Source organism: Pelmatolapia mariae, linkage group LG14, assembly GCF_036321145.2.
Source record: "Pelmatolapia mariae isolate MD_Pm_ZW linkage group LG14, Pm_UMD_F_2, whole genome shotgun sequence".
In the NCBI taxonomy this organism is placed as follows: Eukaryota; Metazoa; Chordata; class Actinopteri; order Cichliformes; family Cichlidae; genus Pelmatolapia; species Pelmatolapia mariae.
In genome coordinates, this window is record NC_086239.1 from 30,425,178 (window position 1) to 30,449,948 (window position 24,771).

The window sequence follows — 24,771 nt, forward strand, 5'->3', positions numbered from 1 at the left end:
GCTGTCAGGTAGCTTATCCCAGTGAGCTAAACCGGCGCCTTTGTATATGTGAAATTTTCTTTAAACGAACTATTAAAATACCACATAGAATGTAGTTAATCTTAATCAAGTACAAAACTATTTGTTATTTTGTTGTTGCTTCATCCCTGATGGATCTACTGTCAGTTTTAATAATTGCCATTAGTTAAGTTAATATTTTCAAAGGTGCAATTTCCTTGTGGTGATAGCTTCTGTGTTATAACAACTCTAAAGAGCCAAAGTAAAAGTAAATTAAAGTATCCAGCCATCCTCATCCTACCTTTGGGTGGATGGGAGCATGGTTCTGCAATCTCTGCGGATATGTAAATAGAAAATTGTCTATGCCACAATGCAGTGTCACTGGATGACGGAAGTGCAGAGTGAGAATGTACGGTTCTTGTGAGGCTTAAAATGCGAAAGCACAGGTGCTTTGTCATCAAAGCCAAACTGTCTGTTTAGCTGGGCTATTATTTTTTTGTTCTTAACCACTGTCTACTGCTGTTAAAGATTTGCAATATCTTTAACCACCTTTTGCTTTGAGAGGTGTTTTTTATTTTTGTCTTTTTACTTTATCAACTCCAATTTGAAACTTATTGTAATTTAATATTTTTAATATGTCTTTACAGAATGCTTCAACCAAACTAACACATTTTATTATAGGTGGGTTTGACACAGTCAAAAGGCCTGTAGCAGTTGGTGTGGTTATGCTGATAATTTATTTACTAGCTGTTACTGGCAGTTTGGTCAATATCATCTTCATTATTTCTGACAAGCAGTTACATAAACCAATGTATCTTCTGATTTGCAATCTTGCTGTTGTTGACATACTGTATACCTCTAGTGCCACTCCAACAATGATCGGGGTTTTACTTGCTGGTGTTAATACCATATCATATGTGGAGTGTTTAATTCAAATGTGTGTTTTCCACCTGGGAGCAACAATGGAGTTGTTTTCTTTAACAATTATGGCATTTGATCGATTAATAGCTATAATTTATCCTCTTCAGTACCATAGTTATTTAACAAATACACGTATAATGGTACTTACATACATTCTATGGATTGTTGCCTCTAGTTTTTGGGCTTCTTTACCTGCAACAGTTGTCCCTCTCCCTCACTGCACCTTGAGGCTTAGGTACACTTTCTGTGATGCTGGTGCTGTAATACGAACCCTTTGTGTTGACCCAGAGAAATATTTCAATCAAGGTGCCAGTAGGTTATTTTTTCTGTTATTTTTCACATTCGTTTTCATTTGTCTTTCATACTGTGGGATCTTGTTTTTTGTGAAATTATCATCAAATAATGACAGAATGAAAATGGGAAGCACTCTTGTGAGTCACCTGATTTGTGTAATATGTTTATACTGTCCCATTTTTGTCTTTGCTTTTTTGACCAGGATTGGTGTGGTATTAACTCTTGAAGAACGCCAAGGTTTATCAATTGGCACCATCCTCGGTCCATCTCTTGTAAATCCTTTTGTGTATTGTCTTAGGACAAAGGAAATTAAAAATAAGATTTTTAAGATACTTAGAAAGGTTAACACAGCTCGTTAGAGTCTTGTGAACTGTGAGTACACTTACTTTTAAAATGGGCAGAAATGTTGGAATATTCATATATGCATTTTTTAAACTTTGTCCTGGTCAGATTTGTGAATTTTGAGTCCTATTTATGTGAGAAGAATCAACCTGTAAATCTTTACACTTACAGTTGTATTTAAAAAGTAGATTGAAGATGATTTTCTTACACAACAAAATTTTGAAACACAAAATGTTCCAATTCACTGTGGCACATTTGAGTTTTGGATTAAATGCACTGACAGCTCAAAGAGCTTACGATTCAAGTAGTGAACAAGCAATTTCTCTCATTGATTCTTTATCATGATTATTTTTTGTTGTTTGTGAGCGACACTGTTTGACAATAACAATTTATGAAATAATTACTGTGTTATTTTGAACCAAAATAATGTTTGTCATTAAATTCTGGAATGCCTGAGAAGAAAAGGTTAAATTGTTTTGTTTAGTTGTTTTAAATGTTTGTTTTGTTTTGTTTTGTTTTTTGTAAGTGGGTGAATGACAACATTCTTAAAACAGTAGGGAATTGACCAGATAACAGTGCGAGAATTATTATAGTGAGCACACATGGACTGAAGGGAATTTTTAAACAAAGATAAAGATAAAATGTGAAGAGAAATGGGATCTTTTTATTGATTCAACTACTTTGACCAGCTCAGATAAAAATGTTTCTTAAATAACAAGCTCAGCTGGGGTAGGAACAGATAGCAAAATGAAAGTTGCCTAAAGGAGAAATATGAATTTTCTTTAAAAAAAATTTGTATAAAAAAAGTACAAACATTTTCATCTTCAAATATGGCAAGTTTTACTTATGGGCAGTCACCATTTAAGGTTGCACAGTTTGCATATAAACAACTGAACATTGTCTGGTGATACCTATTCTGTAATTTCAATAGCTTACAATAGATAGCTCATACAGAATCAGGACATCTCAATCCGCTCTTCATCATTGCATAAGCCATTTATTTTTCTTATATTTCATGCTTTCTAAAGTCTATACAACAAACACAAAAAAGAAGCTTTTATTTTCAATGACATCATTGCTATCAATGAATAGGACTTTGTGCTTCTTACTTCTTACAGCTCACGCTGCCGTTGCTCTTCCCGTTTGGAGCAGCAGTATCAGTCGGTGAGCAAAATGGACTTTTTTCTTTCACCTCACCATAAGCCAGAGACCGTTCGCCATAAATCTAACCCAAAGACTGTATATTGTGATGACATTCTGGACGATCCCATTGCCACTTGTTACCATGCAGCTTCTAAAAGGACTGCTTTGCCCTCAGAGGCTCAATTCAATTCAATTCAATTTTATTTATATAGCGCCAAATCACAACAAAAGTCACCTCAAGGTGCTTCATAGATACAGACAAAAACCCAACAATCATATGACCCCCTATGAGCAAGCACTTTGGCGACAGTGGGAAGGAAAAACTCCCTTTTAACAGGAAGAAACCTCCGGCAGAACCAGGCTCAGGGAGGGGCGGCCATCTGTTGCGACCGGTTGGGGTGAGAGAAGGAAGACAGGATAAAAGACATGCTGTGGAAGAGAGACAGAGGTTAATAACAGATATGATTCAATGCAGAGAGGTCTATTAATACATAGTGAGTGAGAAAGGTGACTGGAATCCCCCAGCAGCCTACGTCTATTGCAGCATAACTAAGGGAGGATTCAGGGTCACCTGATCCAGCCCTAACTATATGCTTTAGCAAAAAGGAAAGTTTTAAGCCTAATCTTAAAAGTAGAGATAGTGTCTGTCTCCCAAATCCAAACTGGAAGCTGGTTCCACAGAAGAGGGGCCTGAAAACTGAAGGCTCTCCCTCCCATTCTACTTTGAAATACTCTAGGAACAACAAGTAAGCCTGCAGTGCGAGAGCGAAGTGCTCTAATAGGGTGATATGGTACTACAAGGTCATTAAGATAAGATGGGGCCTGATTATTTAAGACCTTGTATGTGAGGAGCAGGATTTTGAATTCAATTCTGGATTTAACAGGAAGCCAATGAAGGGAAGCCAATACAGGAGAAATATGCTCTCTCTTTCTAGTCCCTGTCAGTACTCTTGCTGCAGCATTTTGAATTAGCTGAAGGCTTTTCAGCGAGTTTTTTGGACATCCTGATAATAATGAATTACAGTAGTCCAGCCTGGAAGTAATAAATGCATCAACTAGTTTCTTAGCGTCACTCTGAGACAGGATATTTCTAACTTTAGAGATGTTGCGCAAATGGAAGAACGCAGTCTTACATATTTGTTTAATATGTGCGTTGAAGGACATATCCTGGTCAAAAAGCGGCCATCCAGGTCTTTATGTCTTTAAGACATTCCTGCAGTTTAACTAATTGGTGTGTGTTATCTGGCTTCATGGATAGATAGAGCTGGGTGTCATCTGCATAGCAGTGAAAATTTATGCTATGTCTTCTAATGATACTGCCTAAGGGAAGCATGTATAATGTAAACAGAATTGGTCCTAGCATCGAACCCTGTGGAACTCCATAATTAACCTCAGTGTGTGAAGAGGACTCTCCATTTACATGCACAAATTGGAGTCTATTAGATAGATATGATACAAACCACTGCAGCACAGTACCTGTAATACCTACAGCGTGCTCTAATCGCTCTAATAGGATATTATGGTCAACAGTATCGAATGCTGCACTAAGGTCTAGCAGGACAAGCACGGAGATGAGTCCACTGTCAGAGGCCATAAGAAGATCATTTGTAACCTTCACTAAAGCTGTTTCTGTGCTGTGATGAGCTCTGAAACCTGACTGAAACTCTTCAAATAAGCCATTCCTCTGCAGATGATCTGTTAGCTGTTTGACAACTACTCTTTCAAGGATTTTTGATATGAAAGGAAGGTTGGCGATTGGCCTATAATTAGCTAAGACTGCTGGGTCTAGAGATGGCTTTTTGAGTAAAGGTTTAACTACAGCCAGCTTGAAGGCCTGTGGTACATAGCCGATTATTAGAGATAGGTTGATCATATTTAAGATTAAACCATTAATTAATGGCAGGACTCCTTTGAGCAGTTTTGTAGGAATGGGGTCTAAAAGACACGTTGATGGTTTGGAGGAAGTAATTACTGAAGTTAACTCAGAAAGATCAATTGGAGAAAAAGAGTCTAACTTAACATCAATGGTACTAAAAGTAGCTGTAGATAATATTACATCTGTGGGATGATTATTGGTAATTTTTTCTCTAATGATAAAATTTTTATCTGTGAAGAAGTTCATGAAGTCATTACTAGTTAACGTTAAAGGGATGGTTGGCTCAAAAGAGCTCTGACTTTTTGTCAGCCTGGCTACAGTGCTGAAGAGAAACCTGGGGTTCTTATTTTCTTCAATCAGTGACGAATAGTAAGATGTTCTGGCTTTGCGGAGGACTTTCTTATAAAGCAACAAACTATTTCTCCAGGCTAAATGATGATCCTCTAAATTTGTGACACGCCATTTCCTCTCCAGCTTACGAGTTATCTGCTTTAGGGTACGTGTTTGAGAATTATACCGCAGAGTCAGGTACTTCTGATTTGAGGCCTTAGTTTTCACCGGAGCTACAGTATCCAGAGTCGTACGTAGTGCGACAAGATTAACAAGATAATCGACCTCTGTTGGAGTAGTATTCAGGTAGCTGCTCTGCTCTGTGTTGGTACAGGGCATTGAAGATGATAACAGTGGGTGGATTATATTCTTAAACTTAGTTACAGCGCTTTCAGAAAGACATCTACTGTGATGAAGTCTACTCTCCACTGCTGTGTAATCAATTATTGTAAATGTAAATGTTATCAGGAAATGATCACACAGGAGAGGGTTTTCAGGAAATACTGTTAAATGTTCAATTTCTATGCCATATGTTAAAACAAGATCTAGAGTGTGATTAAAGTGGTGGGTGGGTTCTTTTACATTTTGAGAGAAGCCAATTGAGTCTAATAACAGATTAAATGCCATGTTGAGGCTGTCATTTTTAGCATCTACATGGATGTTAAAATCACCCACAATAATTATTTTATCTGAGCTCAGAACTAAATTAGATATAAAGTCTGAGAAATCAGACAGAAACTCTGTGTAAGGCCCAGGTGGACGATAGATGATAACAAGCAAGACTGGTTTCTGAGTTTTACAGCTGGGGTGAACAAGGCTAAGCATCAGGCTTTCAAATGAATTAAAAGTCTGTCTTGGTCTTTCATTAATTAATAGGCTGGTGTGAAAAATTGCTGCCACACCGCCCCCTCGGCCTGTGCTTCGAGATTTCTGGTAGTTAGAATGACTCGGGGGTGTTGATTCATTTAAACTAACATAATCATCCTGCTGCAACCAGGTTTCTGTAAGGCAGAGTAAATCGATTTGTCGATCAATTATTAAGTCATGTACTAACAGAGACTTGGAGGAGAGAGACCTAATATTTAATAATCCACATTTCACTGTTTTACTCTTTGGCTCAGATGTGGATACTGTATTGTTCTTTCTTTGTAATTGTTTATGTTTAAGTTGTTTGTTGCTGGTTTTTAGTTTGTTTTTTGTCTTTTTGGGAGCTGACACAGTCTTTATGGAGATGGGTTTTTTGGGGGGTAGCAGGAGGAGAGAAGCTGCAGAGAGGCGTGTAAGACTGCAACTCTGCTTCCTGGTTCCAACTCTAGATAGTCATATTTTGGGGGGTTTAATAAATTTGTCCATATTTCTAGAAATGAGAGCTGCTCCATCCAAAGTGGGATGGATGCCGTCTCTCCTAACAAGACCAGGTTTCCTCCAGAAGGTTTCCCAATTATCTATGAAGCCCACATCGTTTCTGGGACACCACTCAGACAGCCAGCAATTTAAGGAGAACATGTGGCTAAACATGTCACTCCTGGTCTGATTGGGGAGGGGACCAGAGAAAACTACAGAGTCCGACATTGTTTTGGCAAAGTTGCACACCGATTCAATATTGATTTTAGTGACCGCCGATTGGCGTAACCGGGTGTCATTACTGCCGACGTGAATTATGATTTTACTGAATTTACGTTTACCCTTAGCCAGCAGTTTTAAATTTCCTTCAATGTCGCCTGCTCTGGCCCCTGGAAGACAATTGACTATGGTTGCCGGTGTCTCTAGCTTCACATGTCTGAGAACAGAATCACCAATTACCAGAGTTTGACCCCCGGCGGGTGTGTCGCCGAGTGGGGAAAAACGGTTAGACACATAAACGGGTTGGTGGTGTACCTGGGGTTTCTGTTTAGGACTATGCTTCCTCCTCACCGTCACCCAGCCGCCCTCTTTCCCCAGCTGCTTGGGCTCTGCCGGGGAACAGCTAGCGGGGCATAAGCTATCTTCGGCTGCACCAGCTACAGGGGCCTGGCTAGCTACGGGTGAATGAAGGGTGCGAAGCCGAGTCTCCAATTCAGTAATCCTGGCCTCCAGAGCTGCAAATATGCTACATTTGTTACAATTCCATTAAAGACTTTAATGCCGCTCAGGCTGATAACTTTTCCCAGATCACTGTTTCTTCACCTACCTGTCAGCCTGTTCCGGTTTCTTCCGCCCGGGACACTGTTAAAAGTATTCCTGCACCCAAACCTGTCAGTATCATTCACCCAGTCATCATCTCCACCCCTATCAGTCAGCTCACATCCACACCTGTGCCAGCTCCCAGGACGAGGTCAGCTGTGACCCAGTCTACCTCCACACCCGTTCCCGTTCCCCGGGTGGGGGTGACTGGTGTCCAGCCACCTCCCGTGCCTGTACCAGCAACAAGGCTGAGGGCAGCCAGAACCCAGCCTGACCTCCCTAAAGGCTCAGAAGAGCTAGCCTCTCCACCTGTCAGTCCACCACTTCATCCACCTCCTGATCCAGCATTTCACGCCCTCGCACTATCCCTGGTTAGGCTAGCTAACCTGTCCCCTGCTCAGGCACCAGCCTTACTAGCCCAGGCTGTAGCTTTATCTCCTTCACTAGCTCAGTCTGTAGCTCAGCCATTAGCCACACCAACCTCAGCTCTGTCGTTAGCCTCGCCAACCTCTGTTCATCCCTTAGCTTCCTCAGTCCAGTCAGTTCACTCACCTGCTGTTCAGCTTCCAGTCCAGTCAGTTCCCTTGCCTGCAGTTCAGCCTCCAGCCCAGTCAGTCCACTCCCCTGTAGTTCAGTCTTCTCCTGTCCTCCAGTCCCCTGTAAATCAGTCTCCTCCTGTCCTCCAGTCCCCTGTAGCCCAGTGTCCTGTTCCTCAGTCCCCTGTAGCTCAGTCTCCTGTCCTCCAGTTCCCTGTAGCTCAGTCTCCTGTCCTCCAGGCCCCTGTAGCTCAGTCTCCTGTCCTCCAGTCTCGTCCTCTCCAGTCTCGTCCTCTTCAGTCTTCTCCTGTCCAGTCTTCTCCTGTCCCCCAGTCGGCCATCCTCCAGCCTGTCCAGTCTGTTGTCCAGTCTTCTGTTGTCCAGTCAGTTCAGTCTGTCATCCAGTATCCTGTAGTTCAGTCGCCCGTTGCCCAATCTCCTATTCAGTCTCTGGCCCAGTCACTCATTCACCATCCTGTTCAGTTCCCGGACCTGCAGCCACAGCATCCAGAGCCAGCTGTGAGCTCTCCCGCTCCTCAGCCAGGGGTTTCCGCACCCGCTGGCCCAGCCACTCCTCAGCCAGGGGTAGGGATGGATATTGATAAGATTTTCACGATTCCGATTCCATTTTCGATTCTGTTTAACGATTCGATTCTTTATCGATTCTCTTATCGATTCCTTTTTTTAAAAAAAAAGGAGAACACTAAGGTCGATTAGCTTAGAACTTTGTTTTATATCTTCTCTTTGAACAAGATAGAAATTTAGGAGTAACATGGCCTTACAAACCCAACAGTGAGATCTTAAGAGATCCACAGCCTATGGCTCTTCAATGGGGTGTCACAGGGTCCCTGGGGAAAAAATTGTAAATGTAAAATGATAAAATAAATATTCTTCTGTAGCAATAGCAAAGTATAACATAAATTATTCTGTAGCAATTACACAAGAATATCCAGTAATCTCCCTGCCTACAATTAAACACATTCACTTACCGAAAATCGGGGGCATCTGGTGTGGCAAATGCCTTTTACCACAAACTTAGTCACTGCTCGGTGACATTCTGGCCTGAAAGGAGACGCTACCGGTAGACTGCAGCGAAAACCGCCAGCATCTGAGCCAGCCAGACTCTGCCTGTCTCTCTCATCATGGTCACCTAAATGCACAGTAATGGCAGGTTTTGTAATAAGGCAGATCGCGCTAACATAATATGCACTGTTAGTTGATTATTTACCTGCCGCATTAACGGGAGAGGACGTGCAAACGTTACCGCTGCTGCTGGGTTGAGATTCACGAGTCCGGAGCGGAATTAAAAAGACGACATTCATTTGAGGTCATCGCGTGTTTTGTGAGCAAATGCTTTTGCATATTCGTAGTTTTTCCTCCCTTAAATGAAATATCTACTTTGCAAGTATTGCAAGTTGCCGTGTTGTCATCCGTTCTCGTAAAGTATGACCAAACTTTTTAGCGTTTGAGCCACCATGTTTCCTGTCAGGTAAATGACGCGCCGCAACGCGGTGGCGTCTTTCGGGTCAACTGGAATCGATAAGGGAATTGTTTGCAAAAATGGCAAACAATTCCAAGGAATTGAAACAGTGGGAACCGGTTCTCAACAAGAACCGGGTTTCGATACCCATCCCTAGCCAGGGGTTTCCGCACCCGCTGGCGGATGTAAACAGTTTTCACTAACAATAAAGTGTGGTTTGGAGTCTTCTCACACCCCCGTTCTCTGCGGCCTGCTGGAGCGGGGGGGCTAGGAGGAGGAGCTGGCCGTCTGACTGGGGTCTGGAATTTGGGGCATCCCTGCTGCTGTGGTGTTGGGGCGGTCTGCATCTCCCCACCGCAGGGAAAAGGGTAACACCACCAGGGTCTGGGTGTAGTTTCCCCCTCCAGGGGCAAGGGTACCTAGACCCGAGGCTTAGAGTACGCTTGGGGAGTGTGATTGTGTGTACAGTGTCTCTTTATGTCTGTCTCCACGTTGGGTGAGTGTTGAGTAATTGCATATGAGAGCTGGAGGGTGGGAAGGGATGTTTGTATCTGTGTGTGCCTGTATGTCTGTGTCCATATGTCAGGTCGGGTATCAGGCGCCACCTCTCTGGGGACATCTCAGGCCCTCCAAGGTATGGAGGCCTATCTCCCCCCACCACTTCCCCTGCCAGTGGCAGACGCCCTCAGGCATCGGTGCGTTGGTGGGTCTTTGTGTCCGGGGATGGGCGTCCAGGTACACACCGGCTCACTCCTTGGTGGCTGCTTATCGGGGCCTGGAGCCTGGGGCTCGCTCGGGCCACTTCGGGGGCCTCTCGGCCTGGGGCTCGGTCACTGTGGCGCAGCTGGCTGCCGGTGGAGCTTCGGGGCACGTCACTGCAACCCCCCATGGCTTATGCTCCGCGGCTGCTGAGTGACCCCTCATCTGGGACTCTCCTCAGCTCTTTCTGGGATAGTGGCGCGGCTGCCCCTCTGTTGGTCTTCCTTGGTCTCTTGTGTTCTGAGGGCCTCTGGATGTCTGGAGTCTTGATCTCCTCCATACCTGCTTCATGCCCTGGTGGACGGGGCTGTGGCTCCCCACACCCTCTAACAGATCATTACATGTAGGAACCTTTTAAAAACAAGCGCGTTCATGCTCACAGGTGTACACACGGATACTCACACACACAAACTACACCCTTTTTGGCTCCTACCTTAAAGCACACTGTGTCACGATCCTGGGTCTTTGACCCAGCGTTATAAGTTTTAGGTAATTTTTGATGTTTATGGTTTATTTTCAAGTTCATTAGATTACCTAAGCTCATTTGTCTATTTCGATTCCTCTTGTATTTTCTTCCCCTGTATTTACGTTTCCCTCACCCTTTGTCTGTGAGGCTGTTTTGACTGCATGTCTTATGTTATCAAGTTTGTATTGTCATGTCTTCTTCACGTTTCCTGTTTTATTTTGGAAGAGTCTGGTGTTCTTTGTTCATTGTAGTTAGTGTTACTCTCCCCTGTATTGTCATTATGTTTCATTCTAGTCAGCTGTGTTCTCATGTGTCTCCACTTCCCCTGATCACCTCATGTGTGTATTAAGTCCTCAGTCTTCCTTTGTTCGTCGTCAGGTCGTCTGTTTTTCTCGCCATAGTCAGAGTCACAGCCATAGTTAGCTTTCATAGTTTGTTCCCAGTTTAGGTTTCTGTTTAGTTATTGCTCTTCTGCTGCCCTCATTCTCGTTTGTTTCTTTGGTGATCATCAGCCACAATAAAAGGCTCGCTTTTGTTTAAGTTCACTCCCGTATCCTCACTTGTGTTCGCACCTAGGTCCACCACACACATCTCCGGACGGTCTGTCTCCACAAACCGTAACAGTACGACCTGACCATGCCGGACCCAGTGACACAAGAGAGGGAGATCATCCAGATGGTAGAGTCGCTATGTAGTAAATGGTTGCAGTGTTCAGGAGGGGAGGAACGAGAAGAGTTAGCTCGCCAAGTAGGGGTATGCGCGTCTATATTTCCCTGGTTATGGGGGGCACTACACCCGCTGATCATTGACTTTCTCGTCACCGCTCTCCAACTCACCGATCGGTTTTCTATCGCCCATTTGCTGGGAGTAAGGGCACCCTCCGTTTGCGAGGTGCGCCTGCTGCTTGCATCACAGGGAGGAGAGGGCGGGGCGGCGGGGGGATTCTCTGGCTGGCTGGAGCAGCAAAAATTACCAACTCGCAAAATAAAACAAATTAAAAACAAACCAACAAACACGAAAACACCAGACATTATGATACAGACTTATAATTTGCACCGATGTTTTTTCAAAATTCTATACGCGAAAAGTGAGCATGAGAGCCCTCGGTGCGCCTGCTCGCTGCTGAAGTCAAAGTAAACTTTATTGTCATCTCCGCTACATACAGTACAGTATATAGAGAGACGAGACGACGAGGCTCCAGTTACAGCAGTGCAAGTAAACAAACAATAAATATTTAAGAGTAAAAAAAGTAAATATACACTTTAGGACTCGGGGTAAAGGGATCAATAACAATTTAAAATGTATATTTTATATTTTGTTGATTTAAAGTCTCGCACACAACCCATTTTTAAAGTTTAAAAAAAAAGAGAAAAGAAGAGGAGGAGTGTAGCGACTTCCACAGTCGCTAGAGGCCGAGGACTGAGCCTGCCTGACGCGCTGTCAACTTTACGCAATAATGCGAGAGGAGGAATTGCTTGCTTGTTTATTAAAGTGCTTGAAAAGTTTACAGAGCAATGTGATCGGCTCGCGATTCAAACTCTTAAAACATCACAGGCTCTAATGCAACAAGGGGAAACTCGTTGTGCTGCGGTCAACAAAAACTACGGCTACCCAGCCCTCCTCTCTGTCAAAATCAAACCAGTGAATGACAGACTGACAACGCCCTCTTAATGTCGCCGCTAGCACCCACATGACTCCCGTTACACATCACCATAGCAACCAAACAAATGAAAACCCAGTGATCATTAAAATTCAATACATTTAATTATGGCTCCTACAACGATACAGGTAAGCCAGAGGGGGTGTTCGCCCAGGGCGCCAAACAGGCTAGGACCGCCACTGACCACCGATACACCATCCGCTCGTGCTTCTGCGTCTTCACCACAGTTTAGCCGCACGGCGCGGCGCACGGAGACGACGTAAGCCATAGACTTTGGTGAGGAAGAGCGGCAGCAGGTGTTACGGGCTTATCGGGAGGAAGAGCTCCGTTGGAAGCCCTGGCTCCTTCCCGACAGGGAGCTCTCACCTGTTGCTTCGCCTTGGACCGGCTGCTCGCCCTCACCGCCCCGCTCAGACTTCACTTCCCCTTCCTCGTCTTTAGCGAGGATGTGGGCAGAAGATGAGATTGCCGCCACGTCACCCTCTGCTTTGGAGGCATCAGCGTCCATCGCACCTGCTACCAGAAAGAAGCGGCACCGGCGCCGCCATTGCACCGCGCTAACTCCGGTGAGTGACTGTGTTTTTGTGCCTCACGATCTTTCTGTGGAGAAGAGTGAGATGAGCATTGATTTGCCGGGGCCGGAAACTATAGCGGAATTGTGCTCTGAAGCTGACAGAACTGTGTTTAGTTGTTCAGAGGGATCTACTACGGGTGTCAAGGATCCCGACCTCAATGAGCGGAAGCAGCTTGTGCCCAGCTAGAGGAGGAGCTCCGGGGAGAGCCGTGGCTCACCCCCGATTATCAGCACCTTTTCCAGGGAACTCGTCTGGCTCTCGGGGGCCCCCTGAGTCGCCAGAGACTCACACCACCAGCGCTCAGCTCTCCAGCCTCAGCAACGCCATCCAGCGCGCAGGAGGCTCCACAGTTGGGCTCACGGGTTCCTACTGGAAGGAAACGACGTCCGCGTCGTCGTCACCCCTCGCAACAGTCGGAGGTGAGTGACGGTGTTTCTTCATCCCAAACTTCCACCGAGGAGAGGAAGAATGGTACTGTGTTACCAGCGTTTGAAAAGCACAGAGAGACTCATAGTTTGGAAGTGACCGATGTTAGCAATGAATCCAACTATCTGTGTGCCGCGGTTTGCATGAATAAAGACACTGTTTCTGAGCTAGCCGAGGCAAAATGTGGGTTTTGTAAAGCACAGCCATGGTTACAAAATTCAGTTGCAGAGGCTACCATAGACAAGTGTAGCGGTCCTGCAGGCATCTTAGATTCCACAGTTAAATTTAATGAGTCGTCCATGATCCATGGTGTTCATAATGTGGGTAATGATGGGGATTCTGACTCTCTGGAAAGGCTTATGTCTATGCACGTCACTCATAATAAAGGTGCCTCTGTACCTGAGTTGTTCAGTCCCCAAGTCATGCCCCCTGTTAATGAACTAGCCATGGTGAGTGTTTCCGAGCCTGTTGTCAAGAACTGTGGCATCCTTCCTCCTGTCCCTTCTGGAATCTCGGTGAGTGTCTGTGGTTCCAGAGTAGCCATTCATGATCTAAAAAGTGAAGAGACTGCTTGAGTTTACTAGGGACCATGTTTTGCCTGCAGTACCTGTGCTCAGTGAGTTAAAAGTTAAAGGAGCAAATCATGAACCCATCCTGAATATTGACAATGAGAAAATGAATGTGGCTCATAGCAATTTGGATTTTGAAACCCCAATGACTGGTTTCTGTTTCTCTCAAGATGTTGAGCATCATGGTTTTGAACTATTTAGCCCTAGCACAGCCACTCCTCTCAATCTCAATTCCGAGTCTCCCAGCAAGGAGACTAACACCTGTTTCAGACTCATTAACAATGCACTCAAAGACTATGATCTTCAGAATAAAGTTCGGGGGGACAAGCCTGCCGCCCTAGAGGCTGGTACTGGGTGTGACTTTATAAATAATCCTTCTTTGGGCAAAGATGTGAGTGTTGTTTTTGTAGCTGGACTGTCTTCCTCAGAGGCTGAAGCACGGACAGAGTCATGTGAGTCAGAAGGAACTGTGCTCTGCCCCTTAGAAAGAGTGAATGAAGACGGCATGACTTGTGTTAAAGACTTAATAAACTCAAGGACTGTTTCATGCATTGCTCCCATGCTAACCCACGAAACTAATGTTCCAGACCCATCTCCTACTTCCAGGGTGGCTGAGGTGCCGCGCGACCTTACCCCCATGCCTGAATTCCGGGTGGAGGCAGCGGTCACCCAGCCAGCGCCTGTTCTAGTTCCAGCTACTAGGGTCAGGGCAGCTGTGGGTCAGCCATCTCTTGCACCCTTTTCTACATCTCGGGTGGGAGTGGCTGGCATCTGGTCTGACCCTGCATCCACTGCGGTGCCCAGGGTGAGGTCAGCCAGGGCGAAGCTAAGCTCCACACCCATACTAAGAACCCATGGGGGAGCGCTTGCTGCCTTGCAGGCGCCTGCACCTTCTCATGTTTCCGCTGGAGGGCCCGAGGAGCCCGTCCAGCCTCCTGCCACGTTAGCTGGAGGGCCCGAGGAGCCCATCCAGCCCCACGCCAAGTCAGCTGGAGGGCCCGAGGAGCCCGTTCAGCCCCTCGCCTCGCCTGCTGGAGGGCCCGAGGAGCCCGTCCAGTCCCACACATTGTCTGCTGGAGGGCCCGAGGAGCCCGTCCAGTCCCACGCCTCATCTGCTGGAGGGCCCGAGCAGCCCGGCTGGCCTCCTGCCTCGTCGGGGCCCGCCAAGCCACGTCCAGGCCCGGGGCCCGCCAAGACACACCCACGACTGCCCCGTCACCGGCCACTTTCCGGGCCGTCAGCTGGGCATCATTGCCGTCCTGGATGGCCTCCTGAACTGCACCACCGCTGCCTTCTGCACGGTCAGCCTCCTAATATGAGATGGCGTGGCCTGTTGAGTTGCCAACCTCGTGGCCGGCCCCCTGAACCATTGACCTATGGACTGTTGTGCCCTCGACCTCCAGGTCGACCCCCTGATCCGCCTGACTTTGGACTCTTGTGCCATCGGCCTCCAGGTCGGCCACCTGAACTACTTCGCCATGAACTCCTTTTCTGCCGAGATCATGGTCGCCCTCCTGAAACAGGGTCTCCGACTCTTATGCCCTTGTATTTGGACTGAGTGCTTCGGATTCTTTGTTTTTTCTGGTTTTGTTTCAGTTCACTTTAGGGGGTTGACCAGGAAACCAGAGGTGGAGATAAACCGGAATCAGAATCAGAGATTCTGATTTATCTCAGAATTTATCTCAGAATCTAGTAGAGAGATAAATCAGAATAAAAATCAGAATCTCTGTCTTTGCTTCATCCCTGATGGATCTACTGTCAGTTTTAATAATTGCCATTAGTTAAGTTAATATTTTCAAAGGTGCAATTTCCTTGTGGTGATAGCTTCTGTGTTATAGCAACTCTAAAGGGCCAAAGTAAAAGTAAATTAAAGTATCCAGCCATCCTCATCCTACCTTTGGGTGGATGGGAGCATGGTTCTGCAATCTCTGCGGATATGTAAATAGAAAATTGTCTATGCCACAATGCAGTGTCACTGGATGACGGAAGTGCAGAGTGAGAATGTACGGTTCTTGTGAGGCTTAAAATGCGAAAGCACAGGTGCTTTGTCATCAAAGCCAAACTGTCTGTTTAGCTGGGCTATTATTTTTTTGTTCTTAACCACTGTCTACTGCTGCTAAAGATTTGCAATATCTTTAACCACCTTTTGCTTTGAGAGGTGTTTTTTATTTTTGTCTTTTTACTTTATCAACTCCAATTTGAAACTTATTGTAATTTAATATTTTTTAATATGTCTTTACAGAATGCTTCAATCAAACTAACACATTTTATTATAGGTGGGTTTGACACAGTCAAAAGGCCTGTAGCAGTTGGTGTGGTTATGCTGATAACTTATTTACTAGCTGTTACTGGCAGTTTGGTCAATATCATCTTCATTGTTTCTGACAAGCAGTTACATAAACCAATGTATCTTCTGATTTGCAATCTTGCTTTTGTTGACATACTGTATACCTCTAGTGCCACTCCAACAATGATCGGGGTTCTTCTTGCTGGTGTTAATACCATATCATATGTGGAGTGTTTAATTCAAATGTGTGTTTTCCAGCTGGGATCAACAATGGAGTTGTTTTCTTTAACAATTATGGCATTTGATCGATTAATAGCTATAATTTATCCTCTTCGGTACCATAGTTATTTAACAAATACACGTATAATGGTACTTACATACATTCTGTGGTTTGTTGCCTCTGGTTTTGTGGCTGCTTCACCTGCAACAGTTGTCCCTCTCCCTCACTGCACCTTGAGGCTTAGGTACGCTTTCTGTGACTATGCTGCTGTATTACGAACCACTTGTGTTGACCCAGAGAAATATTTCAATCAAGGTGCCAGTAGATTATTTTTTCTGTTATTTTTCACATTCACTTTCATTTGTCTTTCATACTGTGGGATCTTGTTTTTTGTGAAATTATCATCAAATAATGACAGGATGAAAATGGGAAGCACTCTTGTGAGTCACCTGATTTGTGTAATATGTTTATACTGTCCCATTTTTATCCTTGCTATTTTGACCAGGTTTGGTGTGGTATTAACTCTTGAAGAACGCCAAGGTTTATTAATTGGCACCATCCTCGGTCCATCTCTTGTAAATCCTTTTGTGTATTGTCTTAGGACAAAGGAAATAAAAAATAAGATTTTTAAGATACTTAGAAAGGTTAACACAGCTCGTTAGAGTCTTGTGAACTGTGAGTACACTTACTTTTAAAATGGGCAGAAATGTTGGAATATTCATTTATGCATTTTTTAAACTTTGTCCTGGTCAGATTTGTGAACTTTTGAGTCCTATTTATGTGAGAAGAATCAACCTGTAAATCTTTACACTTACAGTCGTATTTAAAAAGTAGATTGAAAATGATTTTCTTACACAACAAAATTTGGAAAGACAAAATGTTCCAATTCACTGTGGCACATTTGAGTTTTGGATTAAATGCACTGACAGCTCAAAGAGCTTACGATTCAAGTAGTGAACAAGCAATTTCTCTCATTGATTCTTTATCATGATTATTTTTTGTTGTTTGTGAGCGACACTGTTTGACAATAACAATTTATGAAGTAATTACTGTGTTATTTGGAACCAAAATAATGTTTGTCATTAAATTCTGGAATGCCTGAGAAGAAAAGGTTAAATTGTTTTGTTTAGTTGTTTTAAATGTTTGTTTTGTTTTGTTTTTTGTAAGTGGGTGAATGACAACATTCTTAAAACAGTAGGGAATTGACCAGATAACAGTGCGAGAATTATTATAGTGAGCACACATGGACTGAAGGGAATTTTTAAACAAAGATAAAGATAAAATGTGAAGAGAAATGGGATCTTTTTATTGATTCAACTACTTTGACCAGCTCAGATAAAAATGTTTCTTAAATAACAAGCTCAGCTGGGGTAGGAACAGATAGCAAAATGAAAGTTGCCAAAAGGAGAAATATGAATTTTCTTTAAAAAAAATTTGTATAAAAAAAGTACAAACATTTTCATCTTCAAATATGGCAAGTTTTACTTATGGGCAGTCACCATTTAAGGTTGCACAGTTTGCATATAAACAACTGAACATTGTCTGGTGATACCTATTCTGTAATTTCAATAGCTTACAATAGATAGCTCATACAGAATCAGGACATCTCAATCCGCTCATCATCATTGCATAAGCCATTTATTTTTCTTATATTTCATGCTTTCTAAAGTCTATACAACAAACACAAAAAAGAAGCTTTTATTTTCAATGACATCATTGCTATCAATAAATAGGACAATAAATAGGACTTTGTGCTTCTTACTTCTTACAGTTCACGCTGCCGTTGCTCTTCCCGTTTGGAGCAGCAGTATCAGTCGGTGAGCAAAATGGACTTTTTTCTTTCACCTCACCATAAGCCAGAGACCGTTCGCCATAAATCTAACCCAAAGACTGTATATTGTGATGACATTCTGGACTATCCCATTGCCACTTGTTACCATGCAGCTTCTAAAAGGACTGCTTTGCCCTCAGAGTCTCCCATTAAAGACTTTAATGCCGCTCAGGCTGATAACTTTTCCCAGATCACTGTTTCTTCACCTACCTGTCAGCCTGTTCCGGTTTCTTCCGCCCGGGACACTGTTAAAAATATTCCTGCACCCTAACCTGTCAGTATCATTCACCCAGTCATCATCTCCACCCCTATCAGTCAGCTCACATCCACACCTGTGCCAGCTCCCAGGACGAGGTCAGCTGTGACCCAGTCTACCTCCACACCCGTTCCCGTTCCCCGGGTGGGGGTGACTGGTGTCCAGCCACCTCCCGTGCCTGTCCCAGCGCCAAGGCTGAGGGCAGCCAGAACCCAGCCTGACCTCCCTAGAGGCTCGGAAGAGCTAGCCTCTCCACCTGTCAGTCCACCACTTCATCCACCTCCTGATCCAGCCTTTCACGCCCTCACACTATCCCTGGTTAGGCTAGCTAACCTGTCCCCTGCTCAGGCACCAGCTTTACTAGCCCAGGCTGTAGCTTTATCTCCTTCACTAGCTCAGTCTGTAGCTCAGCCATTAGCCACACCAACCTCAGCTCTGTCGTTAGCCTCGCCAACCTCTGTTCATGCCTTAGCTTCCTCAGTCCAGTCAGTTCACTCACCTGCTGTTCAGCTTCCAGTCCAGTCAGTTCCCTTGCCTGCAGTTCAGCCTCCAGCCCAGTCAGTCCAGTCCCCTGTAGTTCAGTCACCTCCTGTCGTCCAGTCCCCTGTAGTTCAGTCACCTCCTGTCGTCCAGTCCCCTGTAGTTCAGTCACCTCCTGTCGTCCAGTCCCCTGTAGATCAGGCTCCTCCTGTCCTCCAGTCCCCTGTAGCCCAGTGTCCTGTTCCTCAGTCCCCTGTAGCTCAGTCTCCTGTCCTCCAGTTCCCTGTAGCTGTCTCCTGTCCTCCAGTCTCGTCCTCTCCAGTCTCGTCCTTTCCAGTCTTCTCCTGTCCAGTCTCCTCATGTCCTCCAGTCAACCTGTAAATCAGTCTCCTCCTGTCCTCTGTAGCCCAGTGTCCTGTTCCTCAGTCCCCTGTAGCTCAGTCTCCTGTCCTCCAGTTCCCTGTAGCTCAGTCTCCCGTCCTCCAGGCCCCTGTAGCTCAGTCTCCTGTCCTCCAGTCTCGTCCTCTCCAGTCTTCTCCTGTCCAGCCCGTCCAGTCGCCTCCTATCCCCCAGTCGCCCGTCCTCCAGCCTGTCCAGTCTGTTGTCCAGTCTTCTGTAGTCCAGTCAGTTCAGTCTGTCATCCAGTATCCTGTAGTTCAGTCGCCCGTTGCCCAATCTCCTATTCAGTCTCTAGTCACTCATTCACCATCCTGTTCAGTTCCCGGACCTGCAGCCACAGCATCCAGAGCCAGCTGTGAGCTCTCCCGCTCCTCAGCCAGGGGTTTCCGCACCCACTGGCCCGGCCACTCCTCAGTCAGGGGTTTCCGCACCCGTTGGCGGATGTTAACAGTTTTCACTAACAATAAAGTGTGGTTTGGAGTCTTCTGACACCCCCGTTCTCTGTGGCCTGCTGGAGCGGGGGGGCTAGGAGGAGGAGTTGGCCGTCCGACTGGGGTCTGGAATTTGGGGCCTCCCTGCTGCAGGTGTACACACGGGTACTCACACACACAAACTACACCCTTTTTGGCTCCTACCTTAAAGCACGCTGTGCGCTGTCGATCTTACGTGCTGCACAATAATGTTTAACACTTAGTATTTACTGTTATATTCCCATAGATCATCATGATGTTGTTTATCCCTTGTTAAATGCTTGTTTTCTTTTTTCTTTCTCAACAGGTGATCCAGGTGATTGATATATGTATTTTTGTCTGCTTATTTTGTTGGTTTTTGTTTTTTGCCCTTTATCCCTGTCCCTCTTCTCCGCTGTTTTTTTCCCTCTTTCTTTCTCCCTTTTCTTTTCCTCATTCAAGTCTGTCCCATATCTAGCAAGTGAAAATAAAAAATAAAATAAACAATAAAAGGTGAATCAAATAGACCATTACGGCAAGGCTGGCATGGTCCATTTCGTAAAGTAAATCCGTTGGGCATCTTTCTTTACCGTTAGACAATAATTCTGATGGCAAAAGAGCCAAACGGGACAGGCGAAGAAAAAAAACAAAACAAAAAAAACAATAAAGTGTGCTTAAAAACGAGCCATCATCTCCAGTGTTATATACACACACAAAACTGTGTATCTCACTTTAAAAAAAACAAAAAAAACCCAAACAAATCATCTAGTAAATATTATCAGCAGCTTTCTACAGTCTGGCATTTTCCCAGTTTATCTTAAATTTCATCACACCAATACTCAAGACAAGAACTAAGTATCACAGGTTTATAATTATTAATTACCACTTTCAAATTTTCTTTTCCTCTGTAAAGTTTAACAAAAAGTCTACAAATAACTGAACAAATGAGGCAAATCACTTTAGGGGGTTGACCAGGAAACCAGAGGTGGAGATAAACCGGAATCAGAATCAGAGATTCTGATTTATCTCAGAATCTAGTAGAGAGATAAATCAGAATCTCTGATTTTGAAAAGGGCCAAAGCTTGGATTCGAACCCGGGCGGCTTCTCTCAGCCAGCTTATCCCAGTGAGCTAAACCGGCGCCTTTGTATATGTGAAATTTTCTTTAAACGAACTATTAAAATACTACATAGAATGTAGTTAATCTTAATCAAGTACAAAACTATTTGTTATTTTGTCGTTGCTTCATCCCTGATGGATCTACTGTCAGTTTTAATAATTGCCATTAGTTAAGTTAATATTTTCAAAGGTGCAGTTTCCTTGTGGTGATAGCTTCTGTGTTATAGCAACTCTAAAGAGCCAAAGTAAAAGTAAATTAAAGTATCCAGCCATCCTCATCCTACCTTTGGGTGGATGGGAGCATGGTTCTGCAATCTCTGGGGATATGTAAATAGAAAATTGTCTATGCCACAATACAGTGTCACTGGATGACGGAAGTGCAGAGTGAGAATGTACGGTTCTTGTGAGGCTTAAAATGCGAAAGCACAGGTGCTTTGTCATCAAAGCCAAACTGTCTGTTTAGCTGGGCTATTATTTTTTTGTTCTTAACCACTGTCTACTGCTGCTAAAGATTTGCAATATCTTTAACCACCTTTTGCTTTGAGAGGTGTTTTTTATTTTTGTCTTTTTACTTTATCAACTCCAATTTGAAACTTATTGTAACTTAATATTTGTTAAATATGTCTTTACAGAATGCTTCAACCAAACTAACACATTTTATTATAGGTGGGTTTGACACAGTCAAAAGGCCTGTAGCAGTTGGTGTGGTTATGCTGATAATTTATTTACTAGCTGTTACTGGCAGTTTGGTCAATATCATCATCATTATTTCTGACAAGCAGTTACATAAACCAATGTATCTTCTGATTTGCAATCTTGCTGTTGTTGACATACTGTATACATCTAGTTCCACTCCAACAATGATGGGGGTTCTACTTGCTGGTGTTAATACCATATCATATGTGGAGTGTTTAATTCAAATGTGTGTTTTCCAGCTGGGAGCAACAATGGAGTTGTTTTCTTTAACAATTATGGCATTTGATCGATTAATAGCTATAATTTATCCTCTTCGGTACCATAGTTATTTAACAAATGCACGTATAATGGTACTTACATACATTCTGTGGTTTGTTGCCTCTAATATAGCGGCTGTTTCATCTACAATCGTTGTCCCTCTCCCTCACTGCACCTTGAGGCTTAGGTACACTTTCTGTGACTATGCTGCTGTATTACGAACCACTTGTGTTGACCCAGAGAAATATTTCAATCAAGGTGCCATTGTATCATTTTTTCTGTTATTTTTCACATTCACTTTCATTTGTCTTTCATACTGTGTGATCTTGATTTTTGTGAAATTAGCATCAAATAATGACAGAATGAAAATGGGAAGCACTCTTGTGAGTCACCTGATTTGTGTAATATGTTTATACTGTCCATTTTTTATCCTTGCTATTTTGACCAGGTTTGGTGTGGTATTAACTCTTGAAGAACGCCAAGGTTTATCAATTGGCATCATCCTCGGTCCATCTCTTGTAAATCCTTTTGTGTATTGTCTTAGGACAAAGGAAATAAAAAATAAGATTTTTAAGATACTTAGTAAGGTTAACATAGCTCGTTAGAGTCTTGTGAACTGTGAGTACACTTACTTTTAAAATGGGCAGAAATGTTGGAATATTCATATATGCATTTTTTAAACTTTGTCCTGGTCAGATTTGTGAACTTTTGAGTCTTATTTATGTGAGAAGAATCAACCTGTAAATCATTACACTTACAGTCGTATTTAAAAAGTAGATTGAAGATGATTTTCTTACACCACAAAATTTGGAAAGACAAAATGTTCCAATTCACTGTGGCACATTTGAGTTTTGGATTAAATGCACTGACAGCTCAAAGAGCTTACGATTCAAATAGTGAACAAGCAATTTCTCTCATTGATTCTTTATCATGATTATTTTTTGTTGTTTGTGAGCGACACTGTTTGACAATAACAATTTATGAAGTAATTACTGTTATTTGGAACCAAAATAATGTTTGTCATTAAATTCTGGAATGCCTGAGAAGAAAAGGTTAAATTGTTTTGTTTAGTTGTTTTAAATGTTTGTTTTGTTTTGTTTTGTTTTCTGTAAGTGGGTGAATGACAACATTCTTAAAACAGTAGGGAATTGACCAGATAACAAGCAAGCAAGCAAGCAAGCAATTTATTTATATAGCACTTTCAGATCAGTCCCCAGCTGAACACAAAGTGTTGTACACTTGACATGCCAGAAATGATACATTGAACATGTTAAAAAATAAGAAATAAAAAAAAATATAAAATAAATATTTAAAAAAAAATAAAAATAAAAAATAAGATGATTATTAAAATGACATTTAAAATAATTAAATTAGCACAAATAGCAAAAACAATAATAAAATAATATAAAAATGATGATGAGAATTACATTTAAAACAATAAAATCAGGGTCAGACTGTGTCATAAGCCAAGGAGTAAAAATGGGTTTTAAGACGTGTTTTAAAAGTGCACAGTGAAGGGGCCTCTCTAATGTGCTGGGAAAGATTGTTCCACAGATTAGGAGCAGCAATAGAGAAGGCACTGTCCCCTCTGAGCTTTCTCTTGGACCTGGGTACCTCCAGGAGCAGCTCGTCAGCTGACCTGAGAGACCTGGGGGGTGAGTAAGGATGCAGAAGCTCAGAGAGGTAAGTTGGGGCAAGACCGTTTAAACATTTAAAAACAAACATGAGAATTTTAAAATGAACTCTAAGATATACAGGCAGCCAATGGAGTGAAGCCGGGATGGGAGTTATGTGCTCTCTTTTACGAGTTCTGGTTAAAAGTCGTGCAGCAGCATTTTGGACCAGCTGCAGACGAGAGAGAAGATGCTGACTAACTCCAAAATACAGTGCATTACAGTAATCTAAACGAGACGAAATAAAAGCATGGATTATTGTTTCAAGATGCGGCCTGGATAAAATAGGTCTTATCTTTGCCAAGCGCCTTAAATGATAAAAACTGGACTTGACAGTAGCCCTAATTTGACCGTCTAATTTAAAATCACTGTCCATCTTAAAACCCAGGTTTGTAACAACAGATTTAAAATACTCTGCCAGGGGTCCCAAATCAATAGCGGAGGGTTCATAAGGTCCACTAGGACCAAACAGAATCACCTCAGTTTTGCTTGAATTACATCTTAGAAAGTTTAGGGACATCCAAGATTTAATGTCTTCTAGACATGCTAGAAGTGGCTTAATAGAGAAGGCCTTTTTCTGCTTCAGAGGCAGATAAATCTGACAGTCGTCAGCATAGCAGTGGAAGGATATTCCATGCCTTCTGAGGATGGTTCCCAGGGGCTGTAAATATAATGAAAAAAGCAGAAGCCCTAAAATTGAGCCCTGCAGGACCCTACACTGAAAAGTGGCAGAGGAAGACTCATACCCTAAAAAGTTAACACTAAAAGTTCTGTTACAAAGATAAGACCTAAACCATTTCAAAGCAGTACCACAAATGCCTGCAAGATGGTGCAAGCGAGACAGTAAAATGTTGTGCTCTACAGTGTCAAAGGCAGCTGTTAGGTCAAGGAGGACAAGAACAACATGATTACCAGAATCACTGGAAAGGAGGATATCATTAAAAACCTTTAAGAGTGCTGACTCCGTGCTATGAAAGTTTTTAAAACCTGATTGGAAGACCTCTAAGATACCATTCTCATTTAAAAAATCCATCAATTGGCAGTGTACAATTTTCTCTAAGATTTTAGACATAAAAGACAACTTGGAGATAGGCCTGTAGTTAGCCAATACAGTGTGGTCCCGGGCAGGTTTCTTAAGCAAGGGTTGTACTACTGCATGCTTAAAATTAGCAGGGACTACACCAGATATTAAACTGCTGTTTATAACAGTAAGAACAGCCTGGCCTATGCTAGGAAAAATCTCCTTAAAAAATTGTGGTGGGACAGGATCATTTGGGGAACCAGAGGGCCTCAGGTGGCCGACCACATCCTCTAAATAAGAAAGAAACACAGGCTCAAACTGGTTAAAAACAGCAGAGCAAGGGATCGAAACAGAGGGGTCAGACTCAGGGGAAGAAATGAGAGCCCGCGTGGTTGCAACCTTCTCAATGAAAAAACACATAAAATCATTAGACAGTTTATGAGAAGCCTCCAAACAGCCACTTTGTGGAGCATTTAAGACTGAGTCAATAGATTTAAATAACACACGTGGATTGTGACTGTTGGAGGAAATGATCTTAGAGAAATA

At 43.3% G+C, this 24,771-nt stretch overlaps 3 protein-coding genes across 3 annotated transcripts; all 3 read left to right on the forward strand.

Moving 5' to 3' along the window:
• The first annotated feature begins 632 nt into the window (after positions 1-632).
• On the forward strand, positions 633-1,571 carry LOC134640839 (olfactory receptor 10G4-like). The gene has a single exon (XM_063492842.1). The coding sequence runs from the start codon at positions 633-635 to the stop codon at positions 1,569-1,571; it is 939 nt and encodes a 312-aa protein (XP_063348912.1).
• A 14,196-nt stretch (positions 1,572-15,767) lies between these two features.
• LOC134640838 (olfactory receptor 10G4-like) lies at positions 15,768-16,706 on the forward strand. Its single transcript, XM_063492841.1, has one exon. It carries the CDS (start codon positions 15,768-15,770, stop codon positions 16,704-16,706), a length of 939 nt encoding a protein of 312 aa, XP_063348911.1.
• A 4,491-nt stretch (positions 16,707-21,197) lies between these two features.
• On the forward strand, positions 21,198-22,136 carry LOC134640781 (olfactory receptor 7A42-like). Its single transcript, XM_063492700.1, has one exon. It carries the CDS (start codon positions 21,198-21,200, stop codon positions 22,134-22,136), a length of 939 nt encoding a protein of 312 aa, XP_063348770.1.
• The last annotated feature ends 2,635 nt before the right edge of the window (positions 22,137-24,771 follow it).